General features: G+C 39.6%; 1 protein-coding gene across 5 annotated transcripts in view; it reads left to right on the top strand.

The window, feature by feature from the left end:
• SLC25A13 (solute carrier family 25 member 13) overlaps nucleotides 1-18979 on the top strand; it is a 201395-nt gene that overhangs the window by 83775 nt on the left and 98641 nt on the right. For all 5 annotated transcript variants that reach the window (XM_055119718.1, XM_055119721.1, XM_004602204.2 and 2 more), the window contains one exon: nucleotides 30-145. In XM_055119718.1, the coding sequence (XP_054975693.1) occupies nucleotides 30-145 (116 nt within the window). The remainder of the gene's footprint in view (nucleotides 1-29; nucleotides 146-18979) is intronic.

The raw sequence follows: 18979 nt of genomic DNA on the forward strand, positions 1-18979 counted from the left end.
TTATGTTTTGTGCTTGTTTCATGTTATAGGTTAATATCCTTTCAGGAGTTTGTAGCATTTGAATCAGTCTTGTGTGCTCCAGATGCCCTGTTCATGGTGGCTTTTCAGCTGTTTGACAAAGCCGGCAAAGGAGAAGTCACGTTTGGTAAGAGGGGTGTGTGTGTGTGTGTGTGTGTGTGTGTGTGTGTGTGTGTGTGTGTGTGTGTGTGCGTGCATGCGCGCGCACCTCTGAGTAAGTGCTGATTTGTGTGCTTCTGTTTGCCTTCTTCTTCAGAAACGGAATCTATGAAAATGATTTTAGAAGTTAGCAGAGCCCTTTTATGAAAGATATTTTGATGCTCCAGTTTAATGAGAGCATCCAACAAACCCAGAATTTGAATACCCTGTCAGTTGTATATGACTATAGTAGAAGAATGTTCCCCGGGTATAGTCCCAGGGTTTGCTTGTCTCACCACACAAGCAGGGTAGGAGCCAGAGTGATAATACAGTGGCTAGAGTGTTTGCCTTGCATGTGGCCTACCTGGGTTGATTTCCAGCACCCCATATGGTCTCCCCAAGCACTGCTGGGGGTGATTCCTGAGCTAGGAGCCAGTAGTAACCCTGGAGCATTGCCAGGCGTGTTTCCAACCCCTCCTCCTTGCCCCCCCTTCGCACACACACACATAGAAAAACTTAACAAACCGCAGGGTATGTCTTGTATCTGTTTATAAGCAGCACTTGATGTTTACTTAGAATTAAACTGTGAGATGATATATGCATATTTATAGATCAAGAAGCTACTAAAACAGTTATGGAATTTCAGAGTGTCAGCTGATTTTAGAGGCAGGGGCACATCTCCAAAAATATTTAGGAGGCCTGGAGGCCCCTTCAGCTAATTCTCAGCAAATCTTCCTGGGCAGTTCAGCACAAGAGTTCAGGATGTGGCGCTGCTTGGGCCCCTCGGTGCCAGCAATTACCTGGGCCACCTTGGCAGTGCACAGGAGTCTCCAGGGTCACCTGGGAGTGCCAGGGTATCTTCTGGACTCCAGCTTGGGGACCATGTTGTGCCAGGGTTCAAACTGGTGATTGAACTGACCTCGGCTGCAATTGCCTTCACTCCGGTGCTGTCTCACATGCCCTTGATTGTAACATATTTTTTCATCAGGTAGGGAAGAGTTACCAAATATACAAGCTGTCTTTTGCCAAAGAACATATTTGTATATTTCTGAACTAATTTCTGAAATCATATGCTGACGGGGTGACAGCCTCTGGAGTGTTTTGACAGCATATACCCTTGTAAGAAACTGATAAGCTTTTCCAGGAACACACAATGGGTGTGAAATCATTGTTAAAAAGAAATGGTGTGGGGCAGGAGCGATTGTATAGTGGGTAGGTGGTTTGCCTTACATGCAGCTGACCTGGGCTTAATTCCCAGCATCCCATATGGTCCCCTGAGCACTGCCAGGAGTAATTCCTGAGTGCAGAGCCAGGAGTAACCCCTAAGCATTGCCAGGTATGACCCCAAAAACCAACAATCAAGCAAAAAAAAAATGGTGTTGGGGCCAAACTGATAGTACAGCAAATAAGTGTTTGTGTTGCGTGCTGACATCCCAGATTCAATCCCTGGCACCTTATATGCTACCCCGAGCTCACAAGGAGTGAGTGATTCCTGAGGTAGAGCCAGGGTTAAGTCCTGAGAACCTCCTCCTATGGCCCCCAAACAAATAAACAACAACAAAAAAAGAAATGATGTTAAGCAGAATCAGACTTAACTATCTCCAAAACCCATGGTATTAAGACAACTCCTCTCTCTGATCTGGCTTTTTGAGATGAGTAATGGGACTGTTACCTCCGATTGCTCCCCCAACTTCTCGTCTGCCCTTTGTCTTCCTGAAGCTTATCTTCCTGCAGATACACCTTTGGCAGGCGGGTGGTGAATGTAGGTTGGTGATTGGGGAAGCAATCCTGCTTCCTTTTCACCTCTCACACTGGTACAGCCAGCTGTGACCATAGGATGTATGGTATTCACACTAGGCAGAAGTTCATTCCGGAAAGGCCTGGATGAACTTGTCTTCGGTTCTTGCATTTTATCCACAGGAGAGCAGTTAGTTACTTTTGAGCTCTGTCTATATTTCCACAGAAGGGCTTGTGTGAAGCTGTACTTCTGTGACTGAGCTCAGAAAGCACCTAGTGTCTGTCACCAGACAGTGTTTCTGTGTCCATTAATGCCAGTTCTGCTACACCCGTAACCAGAGATCAAATGAAATGCTGAGTGAGTGATCCGCTGTCACATTTCAGTGAAGCCTTGTTCTGTTTTCTCTGAGACTTTGTTTATGTTTACCATATTTTGTGTCTGGATTGCTCCCTATGTTTGCTGCAATGAAAAGATCTTGATTAGACCAATTTTGTTCCTTTGAGACCTAGTTTATTCTTCTATTTCGTTGGAGGGAAAATTTACCTTTAATATTGCTGCTTTCACCATGTTTACCTATGTAGTCATATCCAATATTTGTAACTGCAGTTTCTGTTTGTAACAGATATACAATAGGATAGTGCATAAGGGGAAAGATCTAATAATTTATGATTCTGTATGTGCAGAAAAAATATTTTCATAATGGATTCATTTGCATTTTTGTGATATTTTAAGTGATTTGTAAACCTTTGTAAAGCACATAATTATGTGTTGCATAATGATGTTTGAGTTAACAAAGGACTCCATCAATGACAGTGATTCCAGTAGGAAATAGATATTAGCTTAGGTATGAAGTAGTTAAGTGGTAACCTAGGTTTGTGTCATTACACCGAATCACAGTAGTTTTCAACCTTTGGATTGCAGAAATTTCCTGCAAGTCCAAGAAAAATATACTGCCATTTTACTAGTAAGCCCTGTCATTGATAAAAATCAAACATAGCAATGGAACATATATTTTTTTTCTGTGAAATAACACTGATATTATACTTTCTGGCAAATAAGAAGCAGGTTTTGTGCTAATAACATTTGAATTCAATTTTTGCTTTCTCCAAAATTTAAGACTTCTGTTATTAGCATTTGGTGCTATGTTTCTGGTTAAGTTTAAATCGTTACCAAATTTTCATTTTATAATAATAGATTTTAAAATAGTATACATATTGCAGTTGTCAGTACTAATATTTATTCTTAGTTCTTTGAAAACTATGTCTCCCATTTTCACTGGTCTGTAGGTTTAAAGTGTTTAAAAAATCAGTGTACTGTATGTACAGGTCTGTATGATAGTCATGTGAGTGTTCCTTTTTCTTTGCCGTATAATAGTCCACAACAGACCTCTAACCTTTATTTGCTTATTCTGCTATTGATGGACAGTTGTACACTTCTAGTATAGATTCCTAAAAAATGAAAAGCAGTTTTGAAAGACAGTGCTTTGAATAGTCCTTTATATGTTGGTGATTGTGTGTGTATATATATATAGGCATTTCTATAGTCCTTTATATGTTAGTGATTGTGTGTGCATATATATATATATATAGGCATTTCTATAGTCCTTTATATGTTGGTGATTGTGTGTGCATATATATATATATAGGCATTTCTAGAAGAACTATATCCTTATAAACATGTGCATATTTAGATTCAGTAGATATAATGTCAAATCATTTTCCTAATTTCATTTACTGTTTATTCTCACATCTTCAGTACATATAATATTTAGTTATTCTTCATCTTTCACAATAGGTAATATCAGTTACTTTTATTTTAATGATGACCGTAGTCTGCATTTCCTTGGTTACTTATGGGCTGATCTTTTGTAATAGGTAGTATCATTTATTTTTATTTTACTTACGCCCTTAATCTGCATTTGGGTTACTTATGAGCTGTCTAACTTAAAAAAAAAATTATTGTCCATTTGAGTATTTCTTTGTAGTAGTAAATAAGGCCTTTGTGGGTTATTAATTACTTTAATCTATGACTTATGTCTTTATCTTACACTTAATTGTATGATTTGTGCTTTTACTTATAGAGTAGTCTAAGAAACCAAGTTTTTAATTTCAATGTACAAAGCATCAGAATTTTTCTTATGCATAGTATATTTTGATTCCTGCTTAAAAAGTCTTTGCCAGTCCCAATGTCATGAAAATATTCTCATATTCTCTTCCAGTTTTGCTTCGCATTTAAGTTTATATTTGTCTTTCTGGACTGTATTGTTTGTTTATTTTTGCATGTTGTATGTAGAAGACTGAGAAACTCACCATTTTTCTTGTATATTTGGGTCACATTTCTCCATTTACTGAAAGAATCACTTTTATTGCCCCACTGTGACACTACTATCATATTACAAGTTTAGGTTAGTTTCTTAAATCCTTTTATAATTATGTCTGTTCTGCAATTAATGCTACACTATCTTTATTGCTGCAGCTTTATTGTAGTCAATCTTTTTATATGATAAATCCTTCACTTTATGTTTCTTTATGATATTAGTTAATCTTGGCACTTTGTTATCAGAATAGTTTTAGAATATGTTGATAATTTTCATAAAATACTGACATTTTGAATGCTATTACAGTGGATATTTATTTCAAGTATCCTTACATACCTCTATGTGTGTATAAATATTAGTCTTTTATTGTTGTTTATTTTACTTTTTTGTTAAAATCCTTACATTTTCTCTCTGATTCATCCCTTAGGTTTTTATTTTTTTTTTATTTTTTTTAAAGTATCAAAGTTCATGTAGTGATATATAAAGATCTGTCCAGTTTATTGTTGGAAAAATCTGAGTTGGTCAAGATTATGAATATTGTAAAGGAAAGTATTATCTAAGTTACTTATCATGTGCAGACACTAGTACACGTCTATCTCTGTATGATAAGAATTGACACCAAACTTCTCAGGAGGAAGGGAGTAGGAAATGAGCTATATTAAGCTATATTAAGTTCTAAGTTGGGGAGTAAATATTATTCATTTTGAAGTTTATGAATATTTTAATAGATTTATGTTACATCATCACGTTTAACATAAAATCCTGGAAGAAAGTTTAATGTGCTGTGAGTTTGAACATTACTGATATCAAGTTCTGGTTAATATAAAGGGAGTTATGTGTCAAAGAGTCTAATCATGATAGAGGACATGCAGGGTAAGAGGGGAAAGGAAAAATTGTATTTATTGATTTTCCAGTCACTGAAATAAAGGACAGAACTAACTACTAAAGTAACATCTCTGTTATGTAATGCAATACTTACAAAGCTTCAGTATATAGAATTTAAGATTTTTTAAAAAATGTATCACCTTGAGATTGAGTTACAGGGGCTGGAACAATAGCTCAGCGGGTAGGGTGTTTGCCTTGCATGCGGCCAACCTGGGTTTGATCCCCAGCATCCCATATGGTCCCTTGAGTACTGCCAGGGGTAATTCCTGAGTGCAGAGCCAGGAGTAACCCCTGTGCATTGCCAGGTGTGACCCAAAAAGCAAAAAAAAAAAAGAGAGATAGAGTTACAAAGTTGTTCATAGTCAGGTTTGTTGGTTTCATATTTTTAAACTTTTCTTTTTTTCTTTTTCTTTCCTTTTTGGTGATGCTGGTGATGATGATAGGGGCTTGCGAGCACTCCTGGTGCATTTTGTTGTGGTACACTTGGATGGGAGTGCAAATGAGGTAGTGAGGGTTGCACACTAATTAGACAGCAGAGCTTGCACTCATGGCCCTGGTGTTTGCCAGGGTCACACTCCTTTGAGCTGGGAGGCTTGCACATATACAGTACTCATGTACATTCCGGTTGTAGCACTCCAGGGTTCTCACATGTGTTCACCAGTTATCACATACTGCAGTACTCGCACTGCCTTTATGTACTGGGGCGGAAGGGGTTGCACCTTCAGCAGTGCTCAGGGTCTGTTCCCGACTCTGTGCTCAAGAGGGACTCCTGGTGCTGCTCAGTACGTGCTGGAGATCCGAACCAAATGGGGGTCGGCAGAGTGCAAGGTAAACACCTAAGCCCTGTACTATCAGTCTGGCCTTCACCTTTTATCTGCTAGTTGCTGTGCCCAGACACACTTGGCTCTCACATTGCCAGGAATGGCCTGTGGCTCTGGAGATTATGTGCAGCAGAACTGAAGTGCTCACGCATGGCACTGGGAATTTGACTTGCAGCCTCCTGCTTGCAGGGCAGGTGCTTTAACCTTTGAGCCATCACCCAGCCTCCATTTTCATTTCATGAAGTGTTATTTTTTTTTTTTAATGCAAGAATAGGGGCAGCAAGCTTTTTCTGTCAAATTCCAGTTAGTAATCTTTCAGCTCTGTTCCAGCAAAACTTTACAGAAGCTCCTAACGGGCCAGAGGACTGTACTTTGCTGACCTCCTTCCTCCAAGGTTACTGAAAGGATCAGATAAGCTGATGATGTGGCACTTGATAGACTGGGTGTGTTATAGTGGTGAGTGAGTTTTGCTGTGATTTCTCAAACAAGGATCGTTTTCTCAAACAAGGATCGTTTTCTTGGTTTTCTTGATATGTAATATGGTTTGGGAGATTGTAGTTATTAGTTTCAGCAATTTGTTAATGAATTCTGAAAGCGTGCGTTCATGGAAATGAAAATGAGTGTGCAGGGGGAAATAAGAAGTCAAAGTTATAAGTTATTTGAACTTTATTGTTACTAAATTTCATTCATTTTCTCTTTCAAGTCATTATAGTCAAGATGTCTTTATTGTGGGTAGTCAGTAGTTCTGGGTCTGTCTAGATGGTCTGAGGGGCCCTTCTTCGTATCACCAAAAACACTATGTGAGTACAACAGCTAGACTGATGACTTTCCCCCTTCCTTCAATTTTTCTTTCTTCCTTTCTTCTTCCTTCCTTCCTTCCTTCCTTCCTTCCTTCCTTCCTTCCTTCCTTCCTTCCTTCCTTCCTTCCTTCCTTCCTTCCTTCCTTCCTTCCTTCCTTCCTTCCTTCCTTCCTCCTTCCCTCCCTTCCTTCTTTTTTTGGTTCTCTCCCTTTTAAAAGTGAGCAGTGGAAACTTTGAAATGTTTCCTTTGGTCGTGCTGTGACCCTTGTATGGAGAGGTTACATTATGGGAAGATGTGGGCTGGTCTGCTGCAAAGTGTGGCCAGCGATGTGGCCTGAACCATAAGGAGAAGCTCTCAGCTGGACTGGACCTGAAGAAATAAGCACGGCCTGTTCTGAAATGGTGCTGTGCTATTTCCCTGGTTCATTGGTGGTTGTTGGAAGAAATCCTTTTGCCTCAGTAACGTGCATTTTACATAGTCTCATTTAGCCTTCACAATTCTCTGAGATGGTAAAATTTCCCCTTTGTAATAAGTATGGATCCAGGAATTCATGAAAAATTGTACTTTTGAATATATATCTCTCAAAAAACAATTGAAAACAGGAACTCAGACAGTGGTATGCCAGCGTTTATAGCAGAATTACCCACAGTAGCCACAAGGTGAGAATGACTCAGGAATCTGTAGACTCATGAGTGGATAAAGAAAATGTGGTATATGCATACAAAGATATATTGCTTAGCCTTTGAGAGGAAGATAGGGCTGTGGGGAATGAGATTCACTGGTAAAATGCACATTTTACATGCAGAAGACTTGGGTTCGATCCCCAGTACCACGCAAAAACACATTAATAGAAGGAAGGGCCTTCTTGTAAATTGTAATGTGGATGAACCTGGAGCATATTATGCAAAGCAGAAACATATGCTAAGTCTAACTTTACATAACTATTGCTCCAGCCCCAAATGGAGATGTTACTGGTGCCCGCTTGAGCAAATCAATGAGCAACGGGATGACAGTGACAGTGACAATGAACTTTCCATAACTAGTTACAGTCAGTGGGAGGGACATAGCTTTGGATCTAGTTAGACTTGATTCACTTCAAGGATGTGGGCTCAGAGCTCCTTAAATCTACAGTCCGTATCCTGACTGTAAATACCATGCTGGTGGCATTAGACAGTAGTTTTGAGCTACCAGGACTCTCACCGATACCCATCTGCAGAAACATCCCACTGGTACTCCCAAACTCTTGCCTCTTCATTCTCGGTTTGCTGAGTTATGGAACAGCATCTTATCAAACTGCATATGTCTTGGAGCACTGATGGGGGGGTATGGTGAGCAGCATAGCAAATAAATAGCAATGACAGTGCTGCTACTATCTAAAAAAAAATTGATATATTTCTTTTTTTATTTCTAAGAAATTTTTTTTTCTTTTTGGGTCACACCCGACGATGCACAGGGTTACTCCTGGCTCTGCACTCAGGAATTACCCCCGGTGGTGCTCAGGGGACCATATGGAATATTGGGAATTGAACCCGGGTCAGCCGCCTGCAAGACAAACGCCCTACCCTCTGTGCTATTTATCCAGCCCCTAAGAATTTTTTAAAAAATAGAAAAACTTAAGGGCACTGGTGGAAAAATTTAGGGGCACTGGTCTGGATTTTGGTGATGGTGGAGGTGCAGTAACTTTTTAATACCAAAAGCCTAAACATTGATCCCATCGTAACCATGTGGCCAAAATTACAATAAAGTAAAATTTAGGAAAACAAAGCAAATATTGATGAATAATCATGCTTAATATAAGTGATAGTGTATTTAAATTCTGCTTGGGCAGCCCACAAAACATTTCTCCCATTTTTAGTTGTCACGGGTGGTGTAAGACAAGAACTTGGCAGTGGAGTTTCACTCCTAATTCCCATTGCAGTAAGTGAACAGTTTCAAAGTGGAAGTTTGCGGTGCTCAGGGAGCTCTGTCATGATGGACTACAGGTACAGGGTAGGCTGCCATAAAAAAATAAATAGGTTCAGAGCCAGGATCCCTTTGGGACAGTGAGCATCTGACTAACCCACACTTTCAGATTGGGCTAGACCTTTTCTTGTTTGCCAGAGGAGGTTTCGCATCCTTATCAAGCACCTTTTTCTGTGTAAGGGCCTGTGCTTGGTGGTGTCTGCATCAAAGGCAGTACAAGATTATCTTCTTTTATGTATATGTATAAAACTGTTTTAGACACCATAATTTACAACACTGATAATGGCAGGGTTTAGTGCAGAAAATGCAGAAAACATTCCAACACCATACCTTCTGTCAGTGCTGTTGGCTTCTCTTTACCATTTGAAAGAGGTGAGGGAATTGTTGGTTCTAGAGATGAGTTGCAAGAATGAAGGGACAGTCCCAGTCAAAAAGAATGACTGCTGTCTAGGTTCTAAGACTGAAGTGAGCTTGGCATAGGCGTATTTAAAAAGTAGCAAGAAGAGGTCCCAAGTCAGTTGGGAAGTGGGGGGGGGATTGGAATGTGAGAAGCTCAGAAAAGTAACAGATTCAATCAAGAAGGGCAAGGATGGGACTTTTAGACCCTGATGATAAGCGAGTTGGGAAACTACTGGAAGATTTATTTTCTTTTTTTAACAGAAAAGTGCCATGATCTGGTTATGTATTAATGGTGCCATCATGGATGCTGTATTGAGAATAGATCATTAGCCAAAAAATTGTCAAAAGTCGCTATTACAGTAATGCAGTCATGAGATCACAGTGGCTTGGACCAGAGTGAGATACAGGTTAGCAGGGTAGTGTAGATCTTCTATCTGAATATCTGAAAGTGCAGGGTTCTCTGATAGATCATGATGGGGGCTCAATATGTTGACAAGAATAATTGCAAAGCCTTTGGTCAAGTCACCTGTATGGGGGGAGTTCAGTCAAGATGGGAGAACTATAGACTTGGAGGAGGCAGTCAGGCAGTAAGAGCTCACCTTCTGGTGTATTTGTTTGGTGCCAATGAGATATCAAAATGGGGAAGTCAAATAGGTACTTAATTATATGAGTGTGGAGTTTGGGGGATAGAAATTTGGTATTTATCAGCAACTATGTGGCATTTGAAATGATTAAACTGCATGAGATAAAAGAATGAGAGATGTCCTCTCTTTTTGCCACATCCAGTAGTGCTTGAGCATCACTCCTGGCAGGCTCAGAGAACCATATGGGAATCTGGGGATCAGACTCAGGTCGGCCACATGCAAGGGAAGCACCCTAATGTCTGTGCTCTCTCTCTGGCCCCAGAGAGGCATAACGCTTGAATGCTTCCAGTCTTATATGATTGAAGAGGCAGCAGCAAGATGACAGAAATATTTGACTCATCAGAGAGTTTATATTTAGGGAGAGAGGCAGCAAATATATAATTGTAAGGCATGCTGTGTGTAATGTACAGTGTGTGAAATGGGTAGAAGGATTGAAGGAGATTGCAGCTGAGCCTGAAGGTGTCTGAAGAATTGTGGCAAACACTGAGGTAAGGTGCTATGGGTAATATGATAGGAAAGTTTGGAGCTGTGGGATCAGAGGTATAGTCCTGGGTGTACAACAACACCCTAGGCAGAGATCATGGGATCGGAACATTAGTTCATTTTTCTGTCTGCACTGAAGGACCATTTCCAAGAACTGATTTCATTCTGATAGTCTCTGGGGGAGAGGAGATCAAAGAAAAAGGAAGGAGGACCAACCAGGCAGGCACTGCAGTTCATTCTGCTCCAGAGCCATGTGTTTTCATATCAGTTCCAGGGAAAGAAATTCTTTTTTTTTTTTTTTTGGCTTGAGACTTGTTGATTACTTGTTATGTACCTGCTTCCATGTACTGTTGTTGGTGTTCCCTTTTTCTAATGAAGAATGTCCTTTGGGAGTCTAAGTATCCCATCCCTTTCATGGAGTTAGAGCCAGTGTGTGTGCCTGATGAAGGCCCATGTGTTACCAGCTGTGCCCTACTGCCTCCCTCTGGTGGTGGGGACACTGTGGCATTGGCCTCTTCAGCTGAGTGAGCCCTATTTAGAGGTTTCAGTCTGTATTTGATGGTACAGGGAAGATAATCTTTTTCTTTTCTTTTATCTTTTCTAAGAGGTAAAGAACAAGCCAGTGCATTAGTTAAGATTTTGCTAATGGAAAATAATTATAAGGAAGAATATACCTGAATTAGAGTTCTTAGGATAAGTACATAGAAGGCAGTCCTGTGTGTCTGTGCTACTAATGATGGCCAAGCAATTTGTTGAAATATACTTGACACAGGCTTTATTCTGAAGAGTTGTATCTTCTGATGTGAGCAAAATTGTGGGCAGAGGGGAGAATGTTGGGGTAGTAGAGGAGGTGGGGGACTGGTCTTTTTACAGGCTAAAGATAGTAAATGAGGGGCTGGAGCAATAGCACAGCAGATAGGGCATTTGCCTTGCACGTGGCTGTCTTGGGTTCGATTCCTAGCAACCCTTATGGTCCCCTGAACACTGCCAGGGGTAATTCCTGAGTGCAGAGCCAGGTGTGGTGCAATAAGCCAAAAATAAAAAATAATAAGTGAGACCTTTGACTGTACTATGTCACCACAAGACATGGACACGGGGAATGATGGAGCAACCACAACAGACTTCCTGTGGGGTTCTTGGATGGAGGGAATCAGGAGCTAGATGATGTTTGGAAAACAAGAATTTTGTGGCATTGATTGGAATGAATGAGGGCAAAATAGAGGTAGCCATGACCACAGTTTAGGCTTCCCCATACCCTCTTCAAAACTGCCAGACAGTCATTGCATTTTATAAGTAGAGAAACTTTGTCACTGTTTGACAAGACTTCAGTGGTCTCTTATAGGCTGGTGCAGACACACTGTGGAAGGTAGTTTCCCGAACATTTTCATTTCTTCTACTTTCTTATTTCCTGATGTCAGAAAAGCAAAGCACTTTTGCTACTAGTTTTTGGAAAGTGTGTGTGTTTAATGACAACTGTTCATCTGAAGTAATTGGTGACACTCTGGTGATCGATTTCTTCAATGTGCTAATTTGTGATCAACTATTTGTTTACATTTCTTTAGTTTCTTTAGTATGCAGCATCAGTGATCATTTCAGTGGAAGTAGACTTTAATTATCTATTCTAAAACAGATTGAGAGCTATGGATTTACAAGAGTGACAGTCAGGTCCCTGAGAAGTACTTTGTAGGCTGCATTTGTTAGGGCGCGGATTGAGATCTCCCTATAACGACAAAGAGACTCCAGAGACTGCAAAGAGCAAGCAGGGTTTATTGTAAGACTGGCTAGCCAGGGTCCAGCCACCTACTGGACACGGAGGTCCAGCAGGTTGGGCAAAAGACCCCGAGCTTCTCCAAAGGAGATCTTATATAGGCCTTCCCTGGCCTGGCCGTTACAACAGAGCCTGCGCATTTCATAGCCAATAGATTTGTAATATTACAAACTTTCTTAACCAATCCATTTAAAAGGACATTACTCCTTAGCCTAGCCTATGGTTTTAGAGATCAGTATTTGTGCCAATATTCAGGAATGTCCCGGTTCTGGGGGCAGTCCTGGGTCTTGTGATATGGGTCGTGTGATATGGGTCTGGTTATCTGGTCTGACCACCACCCTTCTTGCGACCCAGGGTGCCTGTATCCAAATTCCTTGCTCAGGGACAGATAGACAAGTTATTCTACAATGCGGGCTCCTGTAAAAAGAGGAATCTATTTAGCTTTCTTTTCTTAAGAAAGCTAAATAGATTCCTGTGGTCTGTCCTGGGCCAGTTCCTCACACATTTTAACGTTTTATTTGGGGCCAGTGTATTGAGGCTGGGTACGTAGGACAGCTGTGCATACGGACCCCAGTTTGGTTCCCTCCTCTACATATGCTTCCTTGAGCACTGCCAGAAACCACCTCTGAGCCCAACTGGGTGTTGTCCAATCCTCTCAAACAAATACATATTGTTTTTTAATTTAATTTAATTTTTTAAATTTATTTATTTTTAATTAGTGAATCACTGTGAGGGTACAGTTACAGATTTATACACTTTTGTGCTCATGTTTCCCTCATACAAAGTTTGAGAACCCATCCCTTCACCAGTGCCCATTCTCCACCACCAGTAAACCCAGCATCCCTCCTACCCTCCCTAATCCCATCCCCCCCGCCCCACCCTGCCACTGTGGTAGGGTATTCCCTTTTGTTCTCTCTGATTAGGTGTTGTAGTTTGCAATAAAGGTGTTGAGCGGCCACTGTGTTCAGTCTCTAGTCTGCATTCAGCCCACATCACCCTTCCCCCGCATGGCCTCCGACCACATTTTACTTGGTGGTCCCTTCCCTGAGTTACCCAGAATGAGAGACCAGCCTCCAAGCCCTGGGGACAAACTCCTGGTACTTATTTCTACTATTCTTGGGCGTTAGTCTCCTGCTCTGTTATTCTGTATTCCACAGATGAGTGCAATATTTCTTTGTCTGTCTCTCTCTTTCTAACTCATTTCACTTAGCATGATACTTTCCATGCCGATCCACTTATATGCAAAATTTATGACCTCCTTTTTTCTAACAGCTGCATAGTATTCCATTGTGTAGATGTACCAAAGTTTCTTCAACCAGTCATCTGTTCTAGGGCACTCGGTTTTTTTCCAGATTCTGGCTATTGTAAACAGTGCTGCAATGAACATATAAGTGCAGATGTCATTTCGACTATACTTTTTTGCTTCTCTGGGATATATTCCCAGCAGTGGTATTGCTGGGTCAAATGGGAGCTCAATTTCTAATTTTTTGAGAATTGTCTATATTCAAACAAATACATATTTATTTGCATAATTCCCATGCATGTTTTTCTCCCTTTGAAATCTTTTTTTTAGTGAAGAAAATTTTGCGAAATATGCTTTATACGTATTTTATATTTTAAAGTTTTAAAGTTAGCATTCTTAGTATGTGAACATAAGCACCCAATTTCATAATCTAAGTGGTGGTGCTCTGTGTGGAAGGAGTTGGGCAGGAATAGAGGAGATGGCTGCATTGTATAATTGTATTTTTAAAGGAAAGCTTCTAACCTCTAGGGTTTGGGGCAAGTGTCAGGGAGTCTATGAATGGTCCTAGTTTTTAGTACTATGTCTAAATGTGACCTGCCTGAAGGTAGGAATCTGCTTTTTTTTTTTTTTAATAAAGGGGTACTTGAATCAAGTGGACATCATCATAGTTGAGACTTTTCCAGCACTGCAGTTACATGCTGTAAATGTAGGAAATGGTTCATATTGGGGCACATTTAGTGGTTTACTGTTCAGTTTGCTCAGTTGTCCTGTAGTCCAGAAGATCCTAGTCCAGTCTTGTTCTTTTATTGGGAGCCTCTTATCCCTTAATTTTCACTGCTGAATATCATAAGTTTAGGTATGTTCAGGTTGTATTTCATGCTTATGCTAGTAAGGACTATAAAAAAAGGACTCTTCTTTTAACCATAAAGCCTGAATTTATTCATTTACTAAGTACTGAAATCTGCAGCAAATCTAGTTTTATCAGACTTTTGAGCAGGATCTTTTGTGTGTGACCTGAGAATAAACTCTACAGAAATGATGAGATGAATTCTGGTTTATGGAGGGCCACTTTCTGCATTCACAGTTAGGTTTCAGGCAGGATACCTGCTATGCTAAGAGTGAATCTGGTATCTGCTAATAAAAGTGGATCTGGTATCTAGTATCAGGGATGGCATATCTGTAGGTACAGAAAATATATCAAAACAGTCTGTTTGGTCAGTTTGATTCAAGTTTAGAAAATGACGAGTTAAAGCATGGAAATGAGAAGTTCAACATCCAAATTTAATATCAAATATAAAAGGCTGGAGGTAAGCACCCCAAATTATATTTAATATAAAGGGCTAGATGAATATCAGTATTAGACACTAGAGGAAGACAGAACTTTTAACTGTGAAATTTTAAGCTCACTGGAAAAAATGGCCACTTCCTATTATTTTTATGGAGATGCTTAAGAAAATGAATATTTAAACTGATGCAATGTACAGAGGGTAAGGCACTTACCTTGCATGTAGCCTACCAGGGTTCAACCCCTGGCATCCCATATGGTCCCCTGAACCATCCCACAAAATAAAATATTCAAAAAGCTGAACTAAGGGATAAAAATAGGAGTCAGAAGGAATATTATTTAGGAGAAAGTTCTGTTTTATTGATTCTGGCATTTCACAAACATAATGCCTTATTTTGGTACCATAAATGCATTTTCCTAGTTTTTATTTTATTATTAATTCTTTTAATAGGAGGTTTTACCTGGAGTTGCTCAAGGACTACTCCTGGTATGGTGCTCAAAGGGCCATTTGATGCTGAGAACTGAACCTCAGCCTCCTACATGCAAAGCATCCACTCAGCCCTTTGAGCTGTCTCTCTTGTCCCCTTTAGGATATTTCATTGTATTGTATTTGGGAACAAAAGTATATTTCTTCTATAGTTACAATTTCAGTCGAGAATGAGATTCTAATTAAAAAGTGTGTGTTTGTATGTGTGTGCGCGAGTGCATGCATGCATGTGCACGAACACACATCTTTAGCCCCTCCCCTCGCCCCCACAACCTCTTCCTACCTCCCTTCATTGGTGATAATCTTGTAGTGGCTGAGAGTAGCCCGGTTGTAGTGCTTGAACATTGTTAGCTGTGGTCTTCACTGGGGCTTGTACACTTGGCTGTAGGGTGAAAGAAAACCATCATCATGACAGATATGATTACGATGCTCAATGGAGGTCACCACGGACTCACTCACATGTGTGCAGAAGCTGTACAGGCCGTTGCTCTCTCATGTTCTTACTTGTGGTACTTGTCAGTGGTTTCATCCCCTATCATGGTGCTTATATGTAACTGACTGTAGTGTGACTGGAAATCATTTGTGGCACCAGAGATCACAGATGGCATAGTACCAGGCTCAGACAGCAGGGCCACCCAGATAGTGCTGGGGTTTGAAGTCATCAGTGGACACACGTAGGACACATCAGCCCCTGCACTGATGCCTCTGGGCCCAGTGTGTTTTGAAAGTAAGTAACATAAACATTAATAAGAATCGTGGCATGACTTTGCTCTGAGTGTCTTGTCTAAGACCCTAGAGACTGCTCAGAAGCTGTTTCAGTTCATTGGGTCAAAAATCCACTATTTACGAAAAGCTAAATACAGATTTGCACGATTGACCATAATGGCTTCAATTTTGAAAGATAGTAGTATCAGAGAGCACTTCCAGTTGGTAGGATAATTTAAGAATCGTCCATGCTCAGATGGCTAAAATATTGTACTTTTTTGCTATTTTATCACTCCATTTTAAAAATGGGGTGGAGGAGGGAGGATGGTGGGGGGGTTGGCACGAAGCAGGCCTGTTGAGAAAGTGTAAGAATGTCAGTTGGAGAGTAAATCACAATAGCCATGTGAAGCCACTCCTTAGTTAACTACTGTCTGTCTGAATGTTTGCTGTTCCCTGGAAAACTCTCAGTATGGAGAGACCTAACTGTGGGGTCTCAACCCCTGGGTGGGGTGGGGGAGCAGGGGGATGGGAAAAGAGAAATTCTGAGTTGGAAAGAAGATCGTAGAGAACAGAAAACTAACTGTAAATCCTTATGGAGCACTGGTAAAAGTTGACTATTTTAAACTGTGCTGCTCATTTTAAAAATAGTAAAATTATACCATTATTCTTCCAGTATAAGAGAGAGAGATAAAAATACAGATTTTCTAAATTGGAAAATTTGCTGTAATCTTGTTGCTAATGACTGATTTCTTCCAACAGTTGCAAGGCAGTTTTTGCTCTGATAGGTTGATAAAGGAAACAAAATCAAGAACATATTGGAAGTTCTCAGAGAAAATTACAGTTTAGGTATATGTTGGGGGTGGATAGTTAGACATTTTAATTGAAATAAAACAGTTTTATACTAATATAGGATCATTGTGGGTGTACATTTGTAGTACATCTGCTCTTGAAGCATTTAAGTAGGGTTAAATGTATGTTAATGCTTTTTGCAAGAAAATTATTTTTGATAACATCTGTCTAAGGAAACTAGCTTAGGAAATTGGTTTTTTAAACAATATAGATATTACACTTGCATTTAGAGAATGAATTAAGATTCTTTGTACTGCTTTAAGAATTTCAAAGACTTGAATTTTTTTTGATTGTGTTCTGTAGTAGTGATGAAAGTTAACAATAATTAACACAACATGATTAAAGCAAGCTTACATATCTGGATAGTAACCACAGCCAGGTAATGTGCCTCCAGACACCATTTTAGCTAACCTACTCTTGCAATTATGTGTCTGCCGGTGATTTATTCAATCTCGCAGATAGATTGAAAACATCCTAGTTGGCCTTGTGTTGGTGTCTTAGAGAATGTATGTGATAGATTAGTATCTAATGCTAAATATCTGCTGTCCTTTGACCTTTTTGTTATTGTTAAACCAACACACCATGATGATTTAGTAGTCAATTAATCTTGGGGATTTATAGAATGGGAAGGATTCTTATCAATAAGGCTGCCCCCATTCTCATTGTATGAGTGTGGGGTTATTTGTTATGACTGTGGACTCTCTGGCTCCATCTCAAACCTACTGAATTAAAATCTTAGGGTGTGGGGCTTGGGAATGTGTTTGGAACATGCTCTCCCAGGAAACACAGCAGTTGAACAATGACTGGCACAATTTATAGCTTTCTTTCATAGGTAAGGAAGCAGCCGAGAGAAAGGGAAAGTCTGCTGGTTCCTAGGAACCAGAGGTGTCTTGGGGGATGTTTCTTTCTGGGATTCTACTTGGTCTTATGTCCAGGTAGTGGCCTCCTGAAGTACAGAACTCCCAAGAGTTTTAAATGCACCCTAAGTTTTACAGTTCCCAGCACTAGACATACCTTCAAAATGATACTCAGCTCAAATTGCCTGTATTTGTGATTTGGGGTAAGAGAATTTATCCATGCAATATCTGTGTTCAAAGCACTGATAGTAAAAGTTTACGGGGGCTTATAAAAAAAACTCGGTTTTAATCAGAAGATCTGTGAGCGTGTGTGAAGTGCTTACTCTGCACTTTGTTTTAATGGCATCCATTTTCTCCTGAAGCTTTCCTTGAGCAAGTCCAAACTGTAGCCAGAATACTTCTTTCCTCTTCAGACCCTTCATTGTGATTAATAGAAAAAAGGCACTTGTCAGAAGGGTTTGGAATGGCAACATTGATGCTGGAACACAAGGCAGTCGAGATGGGTCTGCATCCACTTACTCCATTATGTTATTTAACTTACACATTCAACAATTTGTCTTTTGCTCCCTGCTTAAAAGACAATCGTCATATAAGCTGTTGTTAACCGTATCAGCAGGGTGGAATATTATTTCCCCTAGAGCCAAACCACAACTTTCTTTAAGGATTTAGTACACGTTAGAAAAAGCACCCGGTGAAGTGGTTCAGCAATAAAGTGTTACTTGTTCAAGGACTGTCCTTTTGCCTCTGAGAGGAATTACTTTGGGGGTTCATAGAAACATCCTTTTTGTGTTTATTGTATTAATGGCATTTTTAGGATCCATGAGAGATAGTATGGTTCAGTGTTTGAAATAATGTAGCTTGATGAACCTTTTTTTAGTTTAATGGGAAACTCGTTTTCATTGATTTGCAGCTTCAAAAAGTGAATATTTTAGAAATTAAAGTACATTAATTTATTCTGTATAGAAACAAAAACATTGAAAGTTAAAATTTGCATAAGTGAAGACCTTGATGATTTGAGATTATAGTGCAGTGAAGGTTAAGGAATAAGAGCCCATAGAATTTGTAAAAACAAATTCAGTCTAACCACTTAATGGCATGTGCAAGTAATTTGCCAATTAAATATTTCTAGTATCTGAAAAACCTTCCCAGTAAAGAGTGGAGGTTCTTAATCTTTCTTAATTTTATACTTTCAGAAACATAATAGAAAATTACTTAGTTTTCCATCACTTTTCATTCAAAATTTTAGTATTTGAGCTAAGAGAAAGATAGATTTTAAATATTTGAGGAAATTATTGCTTTTTGTGCAATGTATAAAGTATGATATTTCTGAATTATACTGTGCCTGATTTTTCTTTCTATCTTTTGTAAATATTTGATGCACAGATAGCAATTTTAATTATAATTATGGCTTTAGATTTTTGGAGTTTTGCCACTTTCATGGTCACAGAGTATGTTTAGAATACTCTTCTGGGTTCACTTAGCTCCAGAAGAATACCCTAAAAATAGACATTTAATCCCATTTTATAGATTGAGAGTTGAGTCCAAAAAGTAGATATCTCTAATTAAGCCTCATTGCCAA

This window comes from Sorex araneus, chromosome 1, assembly GCF_027595985.1.
Source record: "Sorex araneus isolate mSorAra2 chromosome 1, mSorAra2.pri, whole genome shotgun sequence".
Lineage (NCBI taxonomy): Eukaryota > Metazoa > Chordata > Mammalia > Eulipotyphla > Soricidae > Sorex > Sorex araneus.